Genomic DNA, 20,136 nt, shown 5'->3' with positions numbered 1-20,136 from the left:
CAGTCCTCGGTAGTTTTGAGATTACTTTGGCTTAGTACTTCATCTTGAATAGGCTCACATATGTTCGCAAATGACTCAACTTTATTTTACAAAATATATCCAAAAGCTTTTGTTGAAACATCTCCAAATTTCGAAATTACATAGTTTAACCTGTATTTAACTTTAGATTACAGCACGACAGGTCACACCATGTTAAGCCAAATTAAAGTCCTTTGTAATAAATATACGGATATATTCTTGAAAGATTGACGCACTCAAAGAACAGTGACTGGATCATACAGTTTCCCGTGCGAGAGCGTTTTCGTCTTCCCTATAGCCCATTTTCGCTGAATTCAATACATTTTTAGTTAGACGAGATATTTTTTGCTCTTTGTGCTAATCGACATCAATTACATACAATAATTGAAGCCAAAACCCTCCACCAATTGGCCTTTCCAATAAGAAGGACTTTTCTTTTCATCTATCACGACCAGCAGGCACTGCATTGAATACTAATCAAGCTGGGCTGGGCAACTTCGTTTCGTACGACTTGAACTAGAAAGCGGAACTGATGTTTATGTCACTGCAAAGTTCACTCCAAAAGGGATCTTACTACTCAATTACCTATTTAGTGGCTAAGGTCTTGCTAATGACCTAGGACCTCTACATACGAGCTTGTACGACTAGAAAGTCATTGAAGGTATATTTGTATGCATTAAATGTGCTTATTTTAGAAGCCCTTAGCTGAAGAATATGGAAGTCTCTTAATGAACGCTCCTGCCATAAGATCAAAAATTCCTCCCGATGGTCTCCTCCCGTATCAATATACAACTTAGGAATGTATGTAAAGGAAATGTTTAAACGGTTAGGAAGCCGCTTTCTTCGTCTAACCCTTTAGAGATAACAAAATGAAGTACCCGTGTAACTGGGAAGTTTGCTGGCACGAAACTATGGGGATACGCTAGGTGAAATCCTTATTGGGAGGGTACAACAGAAAGAGGTTTAAAAGTCTTATAACCCTCCCCAAGCATAAATTTAGAATGTAATCTCACAGACCACTACAGACTGCGTCGTCATCTGCACGTGATCAGGATATGGTTCACTGATTCTTGTCGTTACTGCGACCAACACCAGGAGACTCCAATCCATCTTTTCCATGAATGTACCGCTATAGCACAAAGAGCTTCAGACATCTCGGCTAATTGCAGCCAGTAGAAAGGCACATACGCTCAATCCAGCTACGTCATGAGTTTAATAAGGGAAGTGGGTTTGGATGAGGTACTGTGATGAGTAGACGGCACGGCATGAGGTCGAAGTGCGAATCTCGTAGAAAAATCTAATCTAACTAGAATAATCAAAGAATCCAGGTAAAAACCAAAACTATTTTGAAAGAAGTTGGTACAGATGTAAAGCATGGGACTCTCCCGTTAAATTTGTAGAAGTTATAGAAGAACAGAGAATGGTGAAAGCTTTGGCGATTTTCTCTGTTCTGAGAGGAAAAGTGCAATGTAATGGTCGGAAGGTCTGAGTTTTTTACCATTTCCTTATCTTATGCCTCAAGTAACTTCAATCGCATCCAAGGTCGCTAGTGTGGTTCGTATATTCTGGAGTCGATTGCAAGAAACCGTTAGAGAAAAAGCGCTACTTTATAATTTTGAACTATTCGTGTGCGGTATAAAGAAGTCCCATTTTTCTGTCGTTAAGGTTATCCAACTAAAACTTTTTCAAAAATGAATATGAAAAAATTATCATTCGGCTTTTGAGTCGAAATGGCAGGGATAGCTGAGCTACGGATGGGACGAACATACTCTACTCACATTAGAATTTACTACATATGAATGGAGCTGTATCCAAGGGTAATTCTTCGAATCGTTGTTCTCTACAATCAGTGTAATTCTCGTCAAAGCTCTGGGAGGAAGTGATTAAGTTTCAAGGAAACTTAGGCATACGGAAGCTTGCCACCACAGTAAATTTAGTCTATGTGGTATCGAGGTCTGGCTTAGGTAAAAAGTACAATGTTAAGAAAATTTGTAGTATGCGAAGAGCAGGACGTTCAGATAAAACCATTGCACTCTCTACCCATCCAGTACACTAAATCTATTCTGAGCCCGATATCTTTTCCTTCTCTTTCTATATCTAGGCGCCGCTCTTTGGGATATAACTCTAGCGTAATAAAAGATTTAGATGCGCGATCGATGCAAAATGGGATTCTGCTCAGTGTCTCAATCTATGATCACCTCTTAAGAGGATCTAACAATTATAAGAGCGAACACGATAATTGAGACAATACGGCAGCACTGCTTTGTGGGGACTAAGAACTTGACTGGGCGAGCAAAAATGATTTTTGTCTTAATTTTTGTAAAACGAGGGCAGCAGATTGTCTGCATAAATGTCGACAAAAGCACCGAGGAATAGCAAAATACAACAATTCGAGTTATCCACAATAGAACCTAACGCAGCTGTCGTTGAGTAAGATCAAAAAAACTATTCAGCATCCATAGGGCGTAAAATACTGAAGAGCTTACTGGTGTAAAAAATACGCGACTAATCGGGCAATACAATAGGATGCATCTGTATTGTGGCTTATATACAATTATTTGATGATATTTAAGAGCCAGACAATGTCATGAAATTCAATGTGAGACGGAAAGCTTCAAGCTGGATCCAAGTGGGAAATTATGAAGTCATATCAGAAGCATTTTCGGTCGATAATTTGGAATTCCGCTTTATTTGATTTCTTTTTTTTGTTTTTTAGGTCTCCAGATGGTACCTTTTTAGACCTCTTATTTCAAGTGAAACCAGTTTCTGCGTAAAAGCTTTATGCCTTTCATTATACCAAAATTGTCCCACTGTTGCTCAGTGTCAAGTCCGCAATAAAAGTATTAACAGCAGGCCACCTTTCTGTTGCAGAAACATTGTAACTATCAGGCAACTATGCAGCCAGCCAGTGAGCCAGTCGGTGGGACGTATGCGACCCCTAAAATTATGCAACTACCTGTAGTTTTTTGCAGCTGTTGCTAGGCGAATAGCCGAATAAAGCTCTAAGTTGGTCGTGTGGACGGTGTTAGAATGGGTGAGAGGTTCTAACGACAGAAGACCAGTCTAATATTTGCAATTTAACGGTTTTAGACAGTGTTGCTACACATTTACGCAACGTAAAATGTAATAGCTGTTGCCGGCAACAGATACACAAAGACAATTGCAAAATCAAAAATACCCTGCAAGAAAAACTTGGACTAATGAGGTAACATTTTCTAAAACACAGCTAGAACTAATCGTACTATTTACTTAAGTAAATGTAGGCCAGTGCACCCGCAAAAAAATCCTTATGTAAAAGTTTATGGAACGAGTGCAAGTTTTTGGCATGCGGTCACCACTATACATCTTTCAAGCTTGTGTTAACTGATTTGAATCCGGATTACCCTAACCCTCATTAATGAAAGCTCTCTATCCATATTTTGAATTTCTTCGAGACCTATAAGCCTGCCATCATTGCAGTGCGGTAAGAGCGTGGGTCAATAAGTCAGTGGAAAAACTGACTTGTAAGACTTGGTATCTTGAATTAGTGAAGAACGAAGATAAATAAGTACCTCTTGGTAGTATACAAATAGTCACAGTGTACTGGAAAACCGGCCACAGCTGACATTTACTTATAACAAAAATAGGAAGAATCCTATCCATCCCGGAGCCAAGTGATATTTCGGACTCCACAAGCAAAGAAAAATCAGAGGGCACGACGAACAAGGCGCTCACTTAAGGTTAGGTTCTTGTTGTTGTTGCAAACATGAATATTTCTCATACATGTGCGAGGAATACTGCTGGAGTTAAAATTCTTGGCCGGATATAAGACCGGCTCACTCTGGCAACGTAGAACCGACCATCGTGAGAACACGTACGGTCATGTGATGATGGTTACCCCTATCCAAGAGGCTGTAGAGGGGTCACTTAGTCCTGAAGGACCATTGTGACACAACTTGATTGGACTCAAGTCATCTCTTGTAATTTCCAATGTAGTGAAACCACATCATCTCTCTTACGAATATAGTGAAACTACATCGTCTCACGAACGATGAAATGTTGTGAGAAGCCACGGATTCTAAGGCGACAAAAGGAAATAAAAGTTTAGACAGCGATCCACTCTCTGCTTCTTGCTCGCTCTTGCAGTAGTTACTTAAGTCATTAAAGTAAACCCCATGCCCTCCCCGGATGCTGTCATTATTAGGCGGTGAGCGTTCATGATTCCGCTCTGATGATTCCCAACTACCGTACTATTGGCTCCCCTCCGTTGATTAGAGACCTAGTTCTGTTTTCATCAGTTTTAAGTCAAATCTGTCTAGTTACCTCACAGCTGGACTCAGTGATCCATCTACAGTTAGCCCCAGCGCGTTTCCACGACAGTCGGTTCTACGTTACCGAAACGACCCGGATTTATATCCGGCCAAGGACTGTCACTCCAGCAGCAATCACCGTATGTAAGTATGGGGAATGTTTATGCTGCACAACAACAACAAGCCCTAGCACGATATTGACATCATTTTACAAGTCTCTGATTATGATTTTCCGTAGGCGCACAATGAACGAAAGGCGTCCACGAGCCAATCGAAAGACACTGATTTAACTTCAGCAGCAACGGTAGGAAGAGGGAAAGAAGAAAGAGGGCAGCCCGTTCCACGTTACGGGAATAACTCGCCGCCCAGTAAGCTAGCCCTGTCTAGTGAACCGTTTATCATCATCGTTTTATCAAAGAACCATTCAAGGTTGTCCTTACCTCCGGTCTTTTTTTCTTTTTTCACTAAGTCGGAGAAACCGGGAATTATATCTAAATTGTCTAAACCAACACTATGTAGATCAGAAAAATCGAGGATTTGATAATTTACCAGCCCATGGCATCAAAACGGGGGTTCTCCGTTCCCACTGTTTCTCCCACGAAAGTCGTTTCTTCATTACAAAACCGATCCGACTTCAGCAGCATTCCCGAAAAATATCAGACCAAAAAGGCATAATATGTAACCAATGGATTTTCCTACTTAGTCACTTCACATATACAACTACACGTACATACAAATTAGAATACAATCTCATATAAACGAAGCTGGTGAGTGGCTGCAGCAAAGCGATTTTGTGTTGCAACACCCAATGGGGGGCATTTGTGGGTGTTTGAGGCTGGCAGAATAGTTGTTAGTCGGTATGCTGAGTGGATAATAGTGTAAAATTCACCGGGTAGTTACACACACATTTGCATATATTTGCCTTCGTGTGGCATTTACAGCAAATATGTGCAGAGTGTATTTATTTTGGTATACACATTCGGTCGGCTCGCCCATAGGGTAGTCGATGACGTTGCAATGTGTACACTGACACGGTGTATGTGCTTTTGACTGTGTGCGCTTTCCAGTAGTGGGTTGAGTAGGTTGTGCAGTGCTTACTATGCGTCACATATGTACATACAGACAATAGTTTCAGCAGCAGGGCAGTAATGCAATTCTTTGTTGGCGCAGGTCATGGAACTCTGGCAGTAGCAAAAACTATTTACTATTTTCTGTCTGCCACGAATATACGAGTATTTGTGTGCTTGTATGCGTTTTTATGCATGTATAGCAAATATTGTACATACATCCATATTTGTTGAAATTGAAAAATGGAAAAAGTTCAAGTGAGTAGCAATGGAAAGTCCGTGCGGCGGAAAATCGGAAATCTACTGCGAGGATACGGTCGCGGGTGATTTGATGGAAGCAGCCGGCGGCTAGCATGCCGAATGAATTTTCTATTTATTGCATTTTCCGTTTCAACTCTTTCATAGAAATTGCTTTTCCGAAAATTTTTGGCACTGAAAACAACTTTTGTGGGGAGTCAGAAACTATAATTATTAAATTGAAATTATGAAAAAAGGATAGAACTAAACAGGTAAGAATAAATGGAATCGAACAGAAGGAAGAATATTTAAGTAAAACTACGAAATAAATCAAAGGTAGTGCAAAAAGTAAAATAAAATAATATAAAATAGGATAAAATTAAAATAAATTAAAGTGACAAATAAAATAAAAATAAAATAAAAAATTATAATAAAAACTAAAAAACCCCAATTTAAGATAATAGGACTATGAATAAGTTCGTGCGGTTTTACAACAGATGGCGTAACTTGATTATTATTCCATCGATCCACATTTCCAAACATTCATTGGAGAGCTACTGTCGTAAGGCACAAACGTCAGTATAAGTTTTTTATTTGAAGCGTAAACAACAATATTTTTACCACACTTGAAAATGTCGAATTTCGTGCCAAATAATGTGTTTTTGCGGGGAATTCTTCTTCATTATTTTAATATGAAGAAAAAAGCAGCCGAAAGTCATCGTATCTTGGTGGAAGTTTATGGTGAGCATGCTCTATCTGAGCGAACGTGCCAGAAGTGGTTTGCACGCTTTAAAAGTGGTGATTTTGGCTTGGAAGACGAAGAACGCGAGGGTGCGCCGCCAAAGTTCATGGATACCGAATTGGAGGAATTGCTCGATCAAGATCCGGCTCAAACGCAAGAAGAGGTTGCAAAAACTTTGGGAGTTGATCAATCAACCATTTCCAAACGTTTAAAAGCCATGGGAATGATCCGAAAGGTAGGCCATTGGGTGCCGTATGAATTGAAGCCAAGAGACGTTGAACGCCGTTTTATGGCATGCGAACAACTGCTTCAACGGCACAAAAGAAAGGGTTTTTTGCATCGAATTGTGACTGGCGATGAAAAGTGGGTCCATTACGACAATCCAAAACGTCGGGCAACGTATGGATACCCTGGCCATGCTTCAACATCGACGTCGGCGCAGAATATTCATGGCCTGAAGGTTATGCTGTGTATCTGGTGGGACCAGCTGGGTGTTGTGTATTATGAGCTACTGAAACCGAATGAAACGATTACGGGGGATGTCTACCGACGACAATTGATGCGTTTGAGCCGAGCACTGCGAGAAAAACGGCCGCAATACGCCGATAGACACGACAAAGTTATTTTGCAACATGACAATGCTCGGCCACATGTTGCACAAATGGTCAAAACATACTTAGAAACGCTCAAATGGGATGTCCTACCCCACCCGCCGTATAGTCCAGACCTTGCGCCATCCGATTACTATCTCTTCCGATCGATGCAACATGGCCTGGCTGACCAGCACTTCCGTAATTACGATGAAGTCAAAAAATGGATCGATTCGTGGATTGCGGCAAAATCGACCGAATTTTTCACAAAGGGAATCCGTGAATTGCCAGAAAGATGGGAAAAAGTAGTAGTAAGCGATGGACAATATTTTGAATATTAAATTTGTAACCATTTTACGTCAATAAAGTTTCAAATTTCGAAAAAAACCCGCACGAACTTATTCATAGTCCTATTAAAAAAAACAATAAAAATATTTGAAAATAATTTCAAATAAATAGAAAAATGTTAGTAAAAAATAAAAAAAAAATATTTTAAAGTAAAACATTAAACTGCAAATAAAAAAATTAAAAATAAAAAATACAGGAAAAATGTAATACTAATAGAGAATTAAAAAAATATAATAATAAAAAAAAATTATTAAAACAAATTAAAAGAATTAAAAAATATAAAAATAATAATAATAAATAAATAAACACATACAAACTAAAAGAATATATATATTTGAAGAAAAAAAAAAATAAACAAAAATTAACAAAAAACAGTTAATCAATTTATATAAAATAAAACACTAAACAAAAATTTAAATAGAGCAAGATAGCTTAAATTAGAAAATAAAGAACAAAATTAAGTTGAAATAAGAAAAAAATTAAAAAAAATTATAAAAAAATAATAAAATTAAGAAGCAAAGAATACAAAAAACAAAACAAGGAAATAATTAAAAAAAAAATTAATAATAAAAAAGAGAGGAAAATAATTTAAAACAAAAAATTTAATAATAAAAAATTAATTAATAAAATTAAATATTAATAAACATAAAAAAAATTAAGTAAAATAAAGGCAGATAACTCAAATACAAAATAGAAGAAAAAATTAAGTTCAAATAAAGTAAATTAACTTAGATAAAATAAAAAAATAAAATAAAATAAAAAATAAAGAAAAATAACTTCAAATACTACATAAAAATAAAAGATGACAACTCAAAATAATAAAGTAAATTAACTTAGATAAAATAACAAAATAAAATAAAAAGTAAAGAAAAGTAATTAAAATACAACATAAAAAAATTAAGTTAAAAAAATGAATTAATTTAGATAAAATAAAATAAGGCATTTACAATGAAAACCTAAAACAAAAACTATAATAAAATAAAGATATAGATAAAATGAATTAATTTAGATAAAATAAATAAGGCATTTACAATGAAAACCTAAAACACAAAATAACCATTTAATCACAAAAAAAATATGAAAACATAAAAATATAATAAAATAAAAATAAAATAAAGTATAACAAAATTTAAGTAAATCAAAATAAAGAAGTTAGCATAAATAAAATACAATGAGAAGCAAAACAGGAAGACAACTTAAAATAAAAAAATAAAAACTTAACGAAAAAATAGTAAAAATGGAGTAAATTTATTCAGATAAAATAAAGTAAAAAATTAAAATAAAAACTAAGAATCAACTAAGGAAGTGATCGAGAATTTCACAGCATTGCTGATCGGAGGTGGCGAGTGGAAACTACTTGCGTTACGACCAGACAAATCTGGCCATCCTACAATCTGAAACAGACAAAAACCCTTATAAGTCTATCGAAACATGAACTAAGGCATATAATATCTCTTATCACCGGCCACCGGCCACTGCCTTTTGGGCACTCACGCACGTCGGCTCGGGGTTCCTCAAAACGACCTGTGCAGATACTGCGAGGACGAAGATGAGGAAGTATCGAGCAGACATTTGCTGTGCAGTTGTCCCGGTCTAGCCAGAAGTCGACTCGCTCTTCTAGGCTCTCCAACAATTGACAATCTTTCAGCACTCTCGGACCTGAAAATCGAATCTCTCATTAAATTCTCGAAACGAATAAATATCTTTGACCAAAATCTACAATAAAAATCTCGGTTAGGTGGGGAAATCATATAACATAATGAGCTCTAGGGCAACACAACGGGCCCAACTTGCGGTCTCTGTGGCACTCCGATGCGGGGTCACCCTTAAACCAACCAACCAACCCAGCTAAGAAATAAAAACTAAGGAAATAAAATTTAGTTGAAATTAAATTAATTAATTTAGTTAAAATAAAAAGCACAAAAATTATGGGAAAAAAATTAATATATAAAAAACTAAAAATATATAAAATAAAAATATAAAATAAAATTAAAAAATATAAAATAAAATAAAAAAAAATTTACAAAAGAAAATAAAATAAAACAATAAAAATGAGGTTGGTAAGGAAAATAAATTTTAGGTTAATATTATAAAATAAGAAGTAAAAAAAATGTGAATTAGATTTTTTTATGCGGATGAGGAGGCTGCCTGAGAATGGATGTCAAATGCAACATGAAAGCTGATGTCCCAGCATTGCTATGCCCGGATAATATAAAAACTCATTTGATCTTTTTTTCAAGCAGAGCTTCCGATTCCCAATTTTAATTTGAAAATTAAAAAAAAAAAAATTAAATACAAAATAAAAAAATTAAATGAAATTAAATAAATAGTCACAACTTTGCAGTTTATCGCGCAAGTCTAAATTGCATTTATTATGTAATTAAGTGTAAAATGACTTTAGTAGCCCTTAAAATCCCCAAAGTTTTCTCGGTTCACTCATATTTTCTCGCAGTACACCTACAAAACTATTTAATTTCAAAAATGGGAAAAGCTTTCACAGCATATCCGGTCTGCATACAACAAAAGTTTGCACAATTTCACAAATTTATCTAAAACTGCAATTTTTATTATACTCCGTCACTCGCTTTCACACGCCCCACCCAACTCTGCACTAACTTTCCGGCTAACCTTAAACGCCTTAAACATATTTCCGCATTTACACTCACCTCCTGTATCGTGTTCTCTGGCTTTTTCGTCGACATATTCAGGAAACGTTCTTGTGTCTGGCAAAATTTTTCCGTTTTTTTGTCGAACTTTTTCTTATTCTCTTTAACGCCGCCAATATGTTTCTTTCGAAACTCCTCCAGCGGCATGATGATGTGTTGATCCGCCAGCGTCAGCTGTGAAATTGTGCAGAAATGCCATTAGTTAGAGACATTTGGTAAATGCAAACATGCGCACATATTTTTGCAAGCATAGTTTGGTTAAAAGTTTCAATAAGTACATTAGATTAGATTTAATCACACGCCTTTGGCTGCGCCAATAAATACAAATACAGGCTTACGAAACTATTCCATAAACATAAATGTTTTGTTGGCGTTGACTCACCATTTTTTCTCGCTCATCTTCAATAGTTCCAATTATGGCGGCGAAATGTTTCAGACTTTCGCAAATGACATTCTCGTCATCTGTTTGCGCTGTGCCAATGCATTCGAAATTGAAATCGTCCAGCAAGTGGGCCAATTGTTTCATGCGGGTTGACAACACTGTAAATAAAGGGAAAGAGAGAGAGAGAGGGAATAATAGAAGACTTAGAATTTAAGTTATAGATATTAAAATATAGTGTTTTTATAAATTTAAAGTTGGTTGTGCGGTCGTCTATGTCGTGCCTTTCCATTTGGAAGACAACAAGTCGGTTAGCATGGCGTGCTAGAAATCGCCATTGAATGTAAAAGCTGCTTCTCGTTCATTTTCGCAAAACAAAAAAACAAAAAACTAATGGTCCAATGATATCGCCCGATTCAAATGTGCACCCAACGGTTTCGTCAAGACGGCGAGTGGATTGCGTGGTCATCGAAGGCCACAATTCTGTTTTTTAGCATAACCGCCGAGGTGGAAAGGGGCTCCATTAGAAAATTTCTTTACATTAATATAACTCTTATCATATTTCTTAATTTTCCACCAGCGAAAAGTGAATCAATTTGTAAATGTTTAAGTGAATTTTAGGTACCAGAGTTAAAAAATCGATATCTCAAATACGAAATGTTTGATGGACCACCCTGTATAATGCGGAAAATTAAAAAAAAGTTACTGACTATCCTGAACGATAAATACTATATTAGCCGTCTTCGATTTGTCACGCGTTAAAGAATGGCGAGTAGATGAAGCAACTGGTATAAATCAACATACGTTGGCAGCACTTGCAAAAGACCTGTGAAATGACATTTGTTTGGAAGCCATTAATTAGTATTAGTTATGAAACTTGCCTTATATCAAAAAAGACAATTGGCAATATTGAATACAAGCCGTCTTCAGTTCGCCATGCATTAGCGAGAGGCAAATAGATGAATCCAATGGCAGCCTTAGACAAGACTTGCCAAAAATGCATTTATTTGGAAGCATTCAAGCGATTTGATTGCATTTTTTTGTTTGTGTTTAGTCCCCACATTGGGAAGAACGAGTACCCAAAGCGTACTGTCCGAGCAGGAACAACACTGTGTCCCCTCTCTTTTCCCCGTCGACTTCTCTACCAAAAGTTACGAGCTGCCACAACAAAAGTTAACACATCAGAACACAGTCTAATGATGCTTGCTAATATCAGAAATAGTGTTGGCATCATTGAAAATAACGAGTTATATTCTGTCAAAAAAGTACCGGGAATTCTTCAATAAAAGGCAAAATAATTGTTTAATCATCAAAATTTATTTTGTCGCCTTCAAAATAAGCCCAATCGAAGCAATACACATATGCCAACGATTAGTCCAATCATCAAACGCCTATGAAGAGATCTTCTTCAGCTCCTTCAGCGAGTTCTCCTGAATGGCCTCTATCGATTCAAAGCGACGTCCGCGGAGTGGCAATATCAGTTTTGCGAAAAGGAAAAAGTCACAGGGGCTAAATCCGGAGAATATGGTGGTTGTTCGATGATATTTGTCGAGTTTTTGGTCAAAAAACTGTTCACAGTATGAGCCTTGTGAGACGGTGCGTTATCATCCATGAATTAAATGTGAAGCTATAGCTCAGACTATCGTGGAATGAATCTAGCGTCGTTCTTATCTGGCCACCCCATAGCAACCACATGCGAAGAATATGCGAAGAAAGCTTTTCGACTCTAACTGCCAGTAATGAAAAGCGTCAGCGGAGAGACATGCACAGTAGAATCTAAAGGGTGATTTTTTAGCTATTATCTTTTTAAACTGTTGGTTTAAACAGCTGACGCACGTTTCGAGTTTTGCTTCACTGTCAAACATCTTCAGTTTGGTCTATAATTTAACCATTATTTGACTTACAAGCGAACAACGCTTGCAAATCATTGCATTTTATTATAAAAATGAGTGTTCTGTTAAGAAAGTTTATCGCGCGCTTCTTCCATTTTATGGTCAGTTTAATCGACCCACTGAAGCGGCTATTCGAGCTATTGTGACTAAATTTAGAACCAAATTTACATTATTGGACATTAAACCACCAACCCGCTTACGTAGAGCGCGAACTGAAGAAAATATCGCAGCTGTATCGGCCAGTGTTAATGATGACCATCAATTATCGATTCGTCGCCGTTCGCAGCAATTGGGTCTCTGTTACTTAACAACGTGGAAAATTTAGCGAAAGAATTTAGCTGTGAAGCCTTACAGCTGGTGCAAGAATTGAAGCTGAACGACCCACCACAATGCAGAATTTTTGGTGATTGGGCTCTTGGAAAGTTGGCCGAAGATCCACTTTTTTATCGAAAAATTGTGTTCAGCGACGAAGCTGGGTACGTAAATAAGCAGAATTGTCGATTTTGGAGTGAAGATCAGCCAGAAGAATTGCAAGAGCTACCAATGTATCCAGAAAAGGTCACAGTTTGGTGCGGTTTATGGGCTGGAGGCATCATTGGACCGTACTTCTTCAAAGATGCTGCGAATCGTAACGTAACTGTGAATGGTGAGCGCTATCGTGAAATGATATCCAACTTGTTTTTTTGCCCAAAATGCATGACATGTGGTTTCAGCAAGATTGTGCCACATGACACACAGCACGCGTAACAATGGACTTGTTGAGAGGCGAGTTTGGTGAACATTTTATTTCACGTTCGGGACCAGTCAATTGGCCACCCAGATCGTGCAATATAACGCCTTTAGATTATTTTTTGTGGGGCTATGTTAAAGCTCATGTCTATTCAGACAAGCCTGCTTCAATTAACGCATTGGAAGACAACATTAAAGCATTTATATGTGAGATACCGGCCGAAACATTGGAGAGAGTATGCCAAAATTGGACTAAGCTGATGGGCCATTTGACGCGCAGTCGCGGTCAACATTTGCATGAAATAATCTTCAAACATTAAATTATATGGACTGTACTATCGATTTAAATAAAAATGGACTGTACTATCGATTTAAATAAAACGTTTTTCTAAATTTTAAGTGTGTTTTATTGGAAAAACTTTCCTATAGCTCTTAAAAAATCACCCTTTACTTACGAAGATATATATGAATGTAAACACAAACTTCTTCTTACAAACATAGGCACATACACACAACCATACATATACATATATGTACATATGTATGTACCAAGCCACGTATCACACAATCCGCCGTGTCATGAACGGCTTAGTGGCGGCGAGATTGTGATGTTGACCTAATTAGGAACGTTGCTGGTTGAAGCTGCTCTTGATTGTGTTTTGCTTTTCTTTTCGTTTTTTTTTTCATAACCTTTTTTTCTTTTTATTAGTTTTATCTTTCCTCTGCTTTATGCCGTGATTCTGTTCTTGTGAAATCTCCAATAAAACGCTTAAACAAAAACCTTTCTTGATTTCTAGATGCTGTGTTACGCCGAGTGTTGTTGGTAGGCGCTGATCTTTTCTGCTGATCTCGTATCGCGTATGTGTCCACAGAAGCCTACTTCGGAAATAGTAGAGAGCAGCTGCTGGTGAGTAAAATGCGCAAGAAACATCTAAAAGTATACATTTGTAAACAAAAAAAAACGAATGAAATTGAAGAAAGAAAAAAAAAACAAAGCTCAGAGTCACGCCATTGCTTTGACCCCTGGGTAAAATTGTAGCTAATTAAATGAACGGTGCTCACTCTTGACTCACTTTGCTGGCAGCTGCTGCTTCTGCGCATTTCAATTTGCCCAAAAGACTTCTTCTTAATCGCCACACACACACGCACATGCATGAAACTTTCTTTTGATTGTTTTTTTTTTGCTTCGTTTTCTGCGTCCACGCAATTACGTCTGACACTTCTAAAGCGATTATGTCCGCGCAGAATAATAAGCTTTTAAGTGAAAGTTTCACTTCATTTGGCAGTATCGAATTTATCACAATGAAAGTCTTATATTTCTACTCGTAATAGCAGCCATAAAAGCTTTGTTCCGCCCCGCTAATGGAAAGATAAGCGTCCACAGTCCGTCCAACGCATATGCGAAAATCGACGAGTGTCAATAAAATTCTTTAAGAATTCAAATGCAAATCAATGTGAACATACAAAGTATTTATAGTAAAATGTGTAGATACGTATTTGAGCAGTTATGTAAGTAGTTACTATGTAGGTGTGCGTGTCGTTCCGCACAGTTGTGGCCATATATCTGACTGTTCGATCTCTTAATTTGATTTGCTTTGTTGGAAATTTGTACGTGTTTTTTCTTCAATCTATGCATACCAGCTTCTCACTTACAATTCTCCGCCGTAAATGTATTCAAGGTCACTTTTTACAACCACTACAGCAATTAAATAGACAAAAAGCCACAATATCAACGCGAACAATACAAACAAATAAATTACTTCCTCAAGTCAGATGGCGTCGTGCCCAGCTAATGTACCTCACCCTCGCTTTCATTGACGTCTATCTATACGAGGGTGGTATGCTAAGTAGGCGAGCTCAAGGCATAGTATTTTTCTGTATTCCAAACAGCTATACCTTCTTCTTCTTCGACGCGACAACCGCTTACGCGATTTAGGCCAACTTTAGCAAAGCGCGCCAAGTTTATGAGATCAACTTTTTTTAAAAAACTCATTGCTCCAATAAGACTTTGAAACAAAAATAAGTGTTGGAAGGGTTCATTTCGTTAATGTGAGTGAAAAAAATGTTTTTGTAAAATTTGAATTTATGCAATTTACATAAATCTTTTTTTTATTTGTGACAGATGGCTCTCGGAAAAAGATGTTCTAAGGAAGCAGATTGATGACATCACGCCGAGCAATATAAGCAGCAAAATTCTCGAACGCGAGGACAGCTGGAACGCGGTAAAGAGATACATAGAGGACGCGCTACGAAAAAAATGATAGACCTCGACACAGTGCAACAAAGCGAAACTTCACAAACAGAGATACAAGAAGATGAGGCTAGAGCATAAAAACTGGCTACAAATACAGTGGACCCAGACGTGATTGAATAGTATTGGTCTTTTATGGATGTCGTTCTGGGACCTCTTGAAGTAATGCAGTAAATAGTCGCGGGAAGCGAGTCCTCCCAGAAGGAGAGGAGGGTTTGTTTCAGTGGCCACACCACTCAACGCAGTCCATGACGATCGCTGTAGGTGCGAAAGCATTTGAACCCTACCTCACCCACTAAAAAATTAAAAATAAAAATGAAAAAAATACATATATATATAAAAAATACATAAAACAAAAAAAAAAAAAAAATAAAACAATAAAAAAAATAAACAAAAAATAAACAAAAAAAATTAAAAAAAGGAATGAAAAAATCAGAAAAGTAAAAATAAAATTAAAAAAAGCAGCTAGTGTGGTCCTTTTTTTTTGGTTTTAAGTTAGTGTAATATTTTATATTATTATAATAAATAATAATAATAAAATAAAAAATCAAATAGAAATAAAATAAAAATAAAAAAACTCCGGTTAAATGTTGGGTTTTTGTGTATTAAGAGGCTTGTAGTAGAATCTAATGGCAAATATGATATTTGTGAGGTACATTTTAAAGCGTAAAGCCCTCTGTAGTGAGTATTTTTCCTCTTTTCCCACAAAAGAGACAAAAAGACCCATCAATTGAGGAGCTAAAGGGTTAATACTTCATACAGAGAATTGCTGAGCACGTCATGTCTCTAAAAGGAGTGCCAGGTGTTTATGATTATGACTATAAGGATCACTTGGTTCCTTATGCCGGTTTACCAAACGACTGAGCAAAGGCTGAAAACTTTGACCCTTTGCTTAATACGAGTATAAGCAGCATGGAGAGTGGTGGGTTTTACGGTCGAATTGGGATCCTCTAACCCTTCTTCAGCGATTCCGTAGTCGAGTACTGGGATTTCTTGCCACCAAAATTATACTTTAATTACCCCTAAACTAAAACTCATAATTATTGAAAGTCACTTTCAGCTTTGGAACTTTTATATAAATTCTTGATGAAAGATTCAAATTTTGCTTTGCTAACGAGTCCAAAACTAGAATATATGAATCAGCATTCCAGTAAAACCAAAGCTTTTACACAACATATTTCAGCAGACGGTTTTACAAACGAACTCTGTGTCCCCATATATCTGCGTAGAAGCGCAAATTGGGCCAGAATGCATATTTTTATTTTGTCAGATGTCAAACACGCTGAAGGCATTGGTTTCCCTTAAAAGGATATCAAAGCTTGCGAACGACTACCCAACTCTTCTGAAGGCCTTCAAGGCAACGAAAGGTAGCTACAGAGCTTTTTGCAGAACATCCCAAAGTTATACTGCAAAGCTGTTTAAAAGATGGCAGAAATCTCAAAAAACAATCAGAAAGGTTCAGGTTCCTAATCGGATGATCTCTGAGCGACTTCTGAAGTTAATCTGGAGAATCTATTCCCCTTTTACTGGTTACCTGACATGGGACTGAAGATTAAAATGACATCTTCATAAGTTGGAATTTGACGAGGAAACGGGCTGCATGTTTTTGGGGTTGAGTGAGTAAACCCTCGCAGGATCGTAGGCTATAAGATTAAATATACATATATATAGAAATTTTGGCGAAGGAACCATACCTCTAAAACGAATTCTGATGTCCCCCAATTTGGGTCGAACTTTTAGTGTATTTTCTCATGTAAAAGCCAAAAATGGTGATATTTTGAAATGATTGTATGGGGAACCCCCCAGGGGAGGTCCAGGGGTGTGCCACTGGCATGGGTGGATCGGCCGTCCAAAGTTAGTGGGGGTCGGTCATACATTTGGACTCGATTGGAGCACTCTAAATGGGTCAAAGTGGGATTTTTCGTTCGACCCATATTGGGGGACATCAGAATTCGTTTTAGAGGTATGGTTCCTTCGGAAAAGTTTCTTATTTTGATCACTAGAATACGATTTTCACAGAGTAATGAGCGATTTTTAAATCGACCCGCCCTAATATATATACAACAAGGTGTACTGTAATGCTGAACAATAAACTTCTATTCTTTTCAAGGACAACAACTAGTTTGGTACGACCCAAATTGGGGGACATCAGAATTCGTTTTAGAGGTATGGTTCCTTCGAAAAAGTTTCTTATTTTGATCCCTAGAATACGATTTTCACAGAGCAATGAGCGATTTTTAAATCGACCCGCCCTAATATATATACAACAAGGTGTACTGTACTGCTGAACAGTAAACTTCTATTCTTTTCAAGGACAACAACTAGTTTTGGTATGCAAGCTGAGTTTCAACCTTTTAGAGACGATCTCTCACAAGCTAAATGTGCCAGGTGTTTATGACTTCAAATATTTGGTGCTATTCCACAATTCACAGACTTTACAGAGGCAGTACTTAAACCGCACTGAGGCTCCACAAGCTGGTCATATGGTGGATTATCACACAACTTACAGATTTCAGAGGTAAGACCAAGCGCCAAGCTCCTACTTTATCGACAAGCGCTCAATAAGTGAGCTTCTGCAGAAGATCGCGGAGCCTTAAGCACCTTCCTTCATTGCTTAAAGGACCTTCATGATGTCCTTGTCCCAATGGTCTCATATATTTCTTCCTTCTTCAAACCCCGAATTGGTTGGGCGACAGGAGATGAATTTTTTACATTGAAAGCTTCGCACCAAAAACGGGGGACTATATCACGGGACACAATTTTCGAGAGCTATTGAAATAGTACATATAGGCCCTCTAGACCACTTTCAAGGAACCAGAACTCTATTCGGAAAAAAAACAAATAATAATTTCTTATGCAAATATCACAAACTCATCGGTCTACCCCAGCAACACGGATACACTCTCCCTTACTCTCGCCAGTTGGCACCTTCGCCAATCCACGATTTTGTGTAAAACATAGAAAGGGTAGCTGCTGATGATATTTTCACTATTAGTTTTCATGTTTATTCATCTCTCATCACTGAAGCATTCATTTGCGTTGAATGAAATGAAATGAAATACAAAGTGTGGCCGGCCGACTGACAGCACAGAAAACGATTGCTCCGTACTAGAACATAGAAGCATCGTTTCCAGGGATCAACTAAAAGGGCAAGCGGTGGGTTTAGTATCTCGACGTCAATGTCTTAATGAGAAAACAAAGAGTATTTGCATACACGCGCGATCATACAAACAAGCACCAGCCACAGCTGGCTTTACCTGATAGCTCAACGGCAACTGACTGTTAGATTTACTGAGCTGTCTATGAGTTAGTCGTTCAAGCTGTTTAATTACAAATCAACTGTGGAGTTTATTTTGAGATGAGTGAAAAAAAAATAAACACATACAGATACTCTTATATATGTATTTCCCCCTGCATGGATTGGCGTTGTTCATAACGTAAATATTAAATAATTTGCACGTGCATTTTGATTCATTCGTAATGAGTTGGCAGTTCGTGCTTTTTAAAAAAATTTTATCTGTTGCATCTTTCACGAAGTACCGTTGAAGTACATACAATAATTCACATACAGTTAATTTTGTTTAAACAAAAACTTCTAAATTCTTCTTCCGGATTTTAGTGTATCATTGTAAAAATACAGTAAAGCCTCGGAATAACGAACTTTGATCAAATAAAAAACTTAGCATAACAAAATTTTTGCTAAGCCCCTGAAAAAGTCTCGTTGTTGGGAAAAATCCTACATGAAAACCTCCGAAAAATGTGATAGTTAGAGTCGCATTAGCAAAAGGCTCTACACTACGAAGTGTAGTATGTCGATTGCACATTGTCAGTCTCGCTAACTGAGTAACACAGTGAGGTACAAGCCATTTTGTCTATGCGACAAAACTGCAATCAAACCGCTTCAAAGATTTTTCGAGGCGAAGCATTCTACACTGCATCATATACTAGGTCGTTCAATAGGATTTGCGATTCGATAAGGAAAACACAATTTTATGGTTTGAAATACACTTTATTATTCAATATATAGTCTCGCTGAACAATACACTTGTGCCAACGAGATTCTCATTTATGAACTCCATCCCTGGATTGGTAATCTGGAAGGGCAGCAAAATACACTTCCACAGCTGGTATCATCATTGACCGAATCCTTTGATGAAATGGAACAGATGGAAGCCGCTAGCGGTGAAATCTGGTGAATTCAATGGATGCTATAACAATTCGAACTTTCATTCATGGATTTTAGCCATTAACAAAATCCGCCACAGTGCATTGTTCTGATGAAAAAGAATGTTTTTTCTCTTACAAACTTACCGAAGAGCGGGGTTAACCACTCTTTAGCCGCTTTTTTAGATTTAGGATCCTGGTGATAAATCCAAGTCTTATCCATAGTGATCAATTGATGCATAATATCCACTTTATTTTTTCAAAAACGCTCTAAATATCGCAATTGAAAACTTGTAATGAAATGTTCGTTAATGAAAAAAATCAAACTCGTGTATGTTTAATATTTTTATTGTTTGATCTGGAAATAAAAACTCCAAAAAAACTATACTTGTAACGAATCTTTTTTGATATTTGATATTTTATAAATATAACGAGCATTTGTCCAACCTCTTCAACTACGTTGTACCCAGGTTTTACTGTACTTATTAAATGCGAAACCAGACTTTTAACAATTGGCGGGCATTTTAGCTCAGAGTAAACCATAAAAAAATCGTATTAGTTGTGAGAAATCGTTTATGAAAATGAATAACGCAGCTTCCCAAAAAAAAAAAAAAACACAAAATCGGCTTGGTGGTCTGACTATGGTTACCGCATGTTTTTAGGGCTGCTGATTCCGAATTCGAGGTCGGTTTACTTCCAGAACTTCACGGTTTGATCATAACCTCAAAACCACTCCAAAATCAACTAAAACCCCGTTAATTCCA

At 37.1% G+C, this 20,136-nt stretch overlaps 1 protein-coding gene across 1 annotated transcript in view; it reads right to left on the bottom strand.

Moving 5' to 3' along the window:
- LOC128858743 (rho GTPase-activating protein Graf) overlaps positions 1-10,496 on the bottom strand; it is a 74,269-nt gene extending 63,773 nt beyond the window's left edge. Inside the window, exons 1-2 of the mRNA XM_054095233.1 lie at positions 10,340-10,496; positions 9,958-10,131 (exon numbers count right to left, since the gene is read on the bottom strand). Coding sequence (XP_053951208.1) covers positions 9,958-10,131; positions 10,340-10,483 — 318 coding nt within the window. The 5' untranslated portion in view covers positions 10,484-10,496. The remainder of the gene's footprint in view (positions 1-9,957; positions 10,132-10,339) is intronic.
- Positions 10,497-20,136: the final 9,640 nt, after the last annotated feature.

This window comes from Anastrepha ludens, chromosome 3 (assembly GCF_028408465.1).
Source record: "Anastrepha ludens isolate Willacy chromosome 3, idAnaLude1.1, whole genome shotgun sequence".
In the NCBI taxonomy this organism is placed as follows: domain Eukaryota; kingdom Metazoa; phylum Arthropoda; class Insecta; order Diptera; family Tephritidae; genus Anastrepha; species Anastrepha ludens.
The sequence above is the reverse complement of the archived record's forward strand: the minus strand, read 5'-3'. Positions and strand labels throughout refer to the sequence as shown.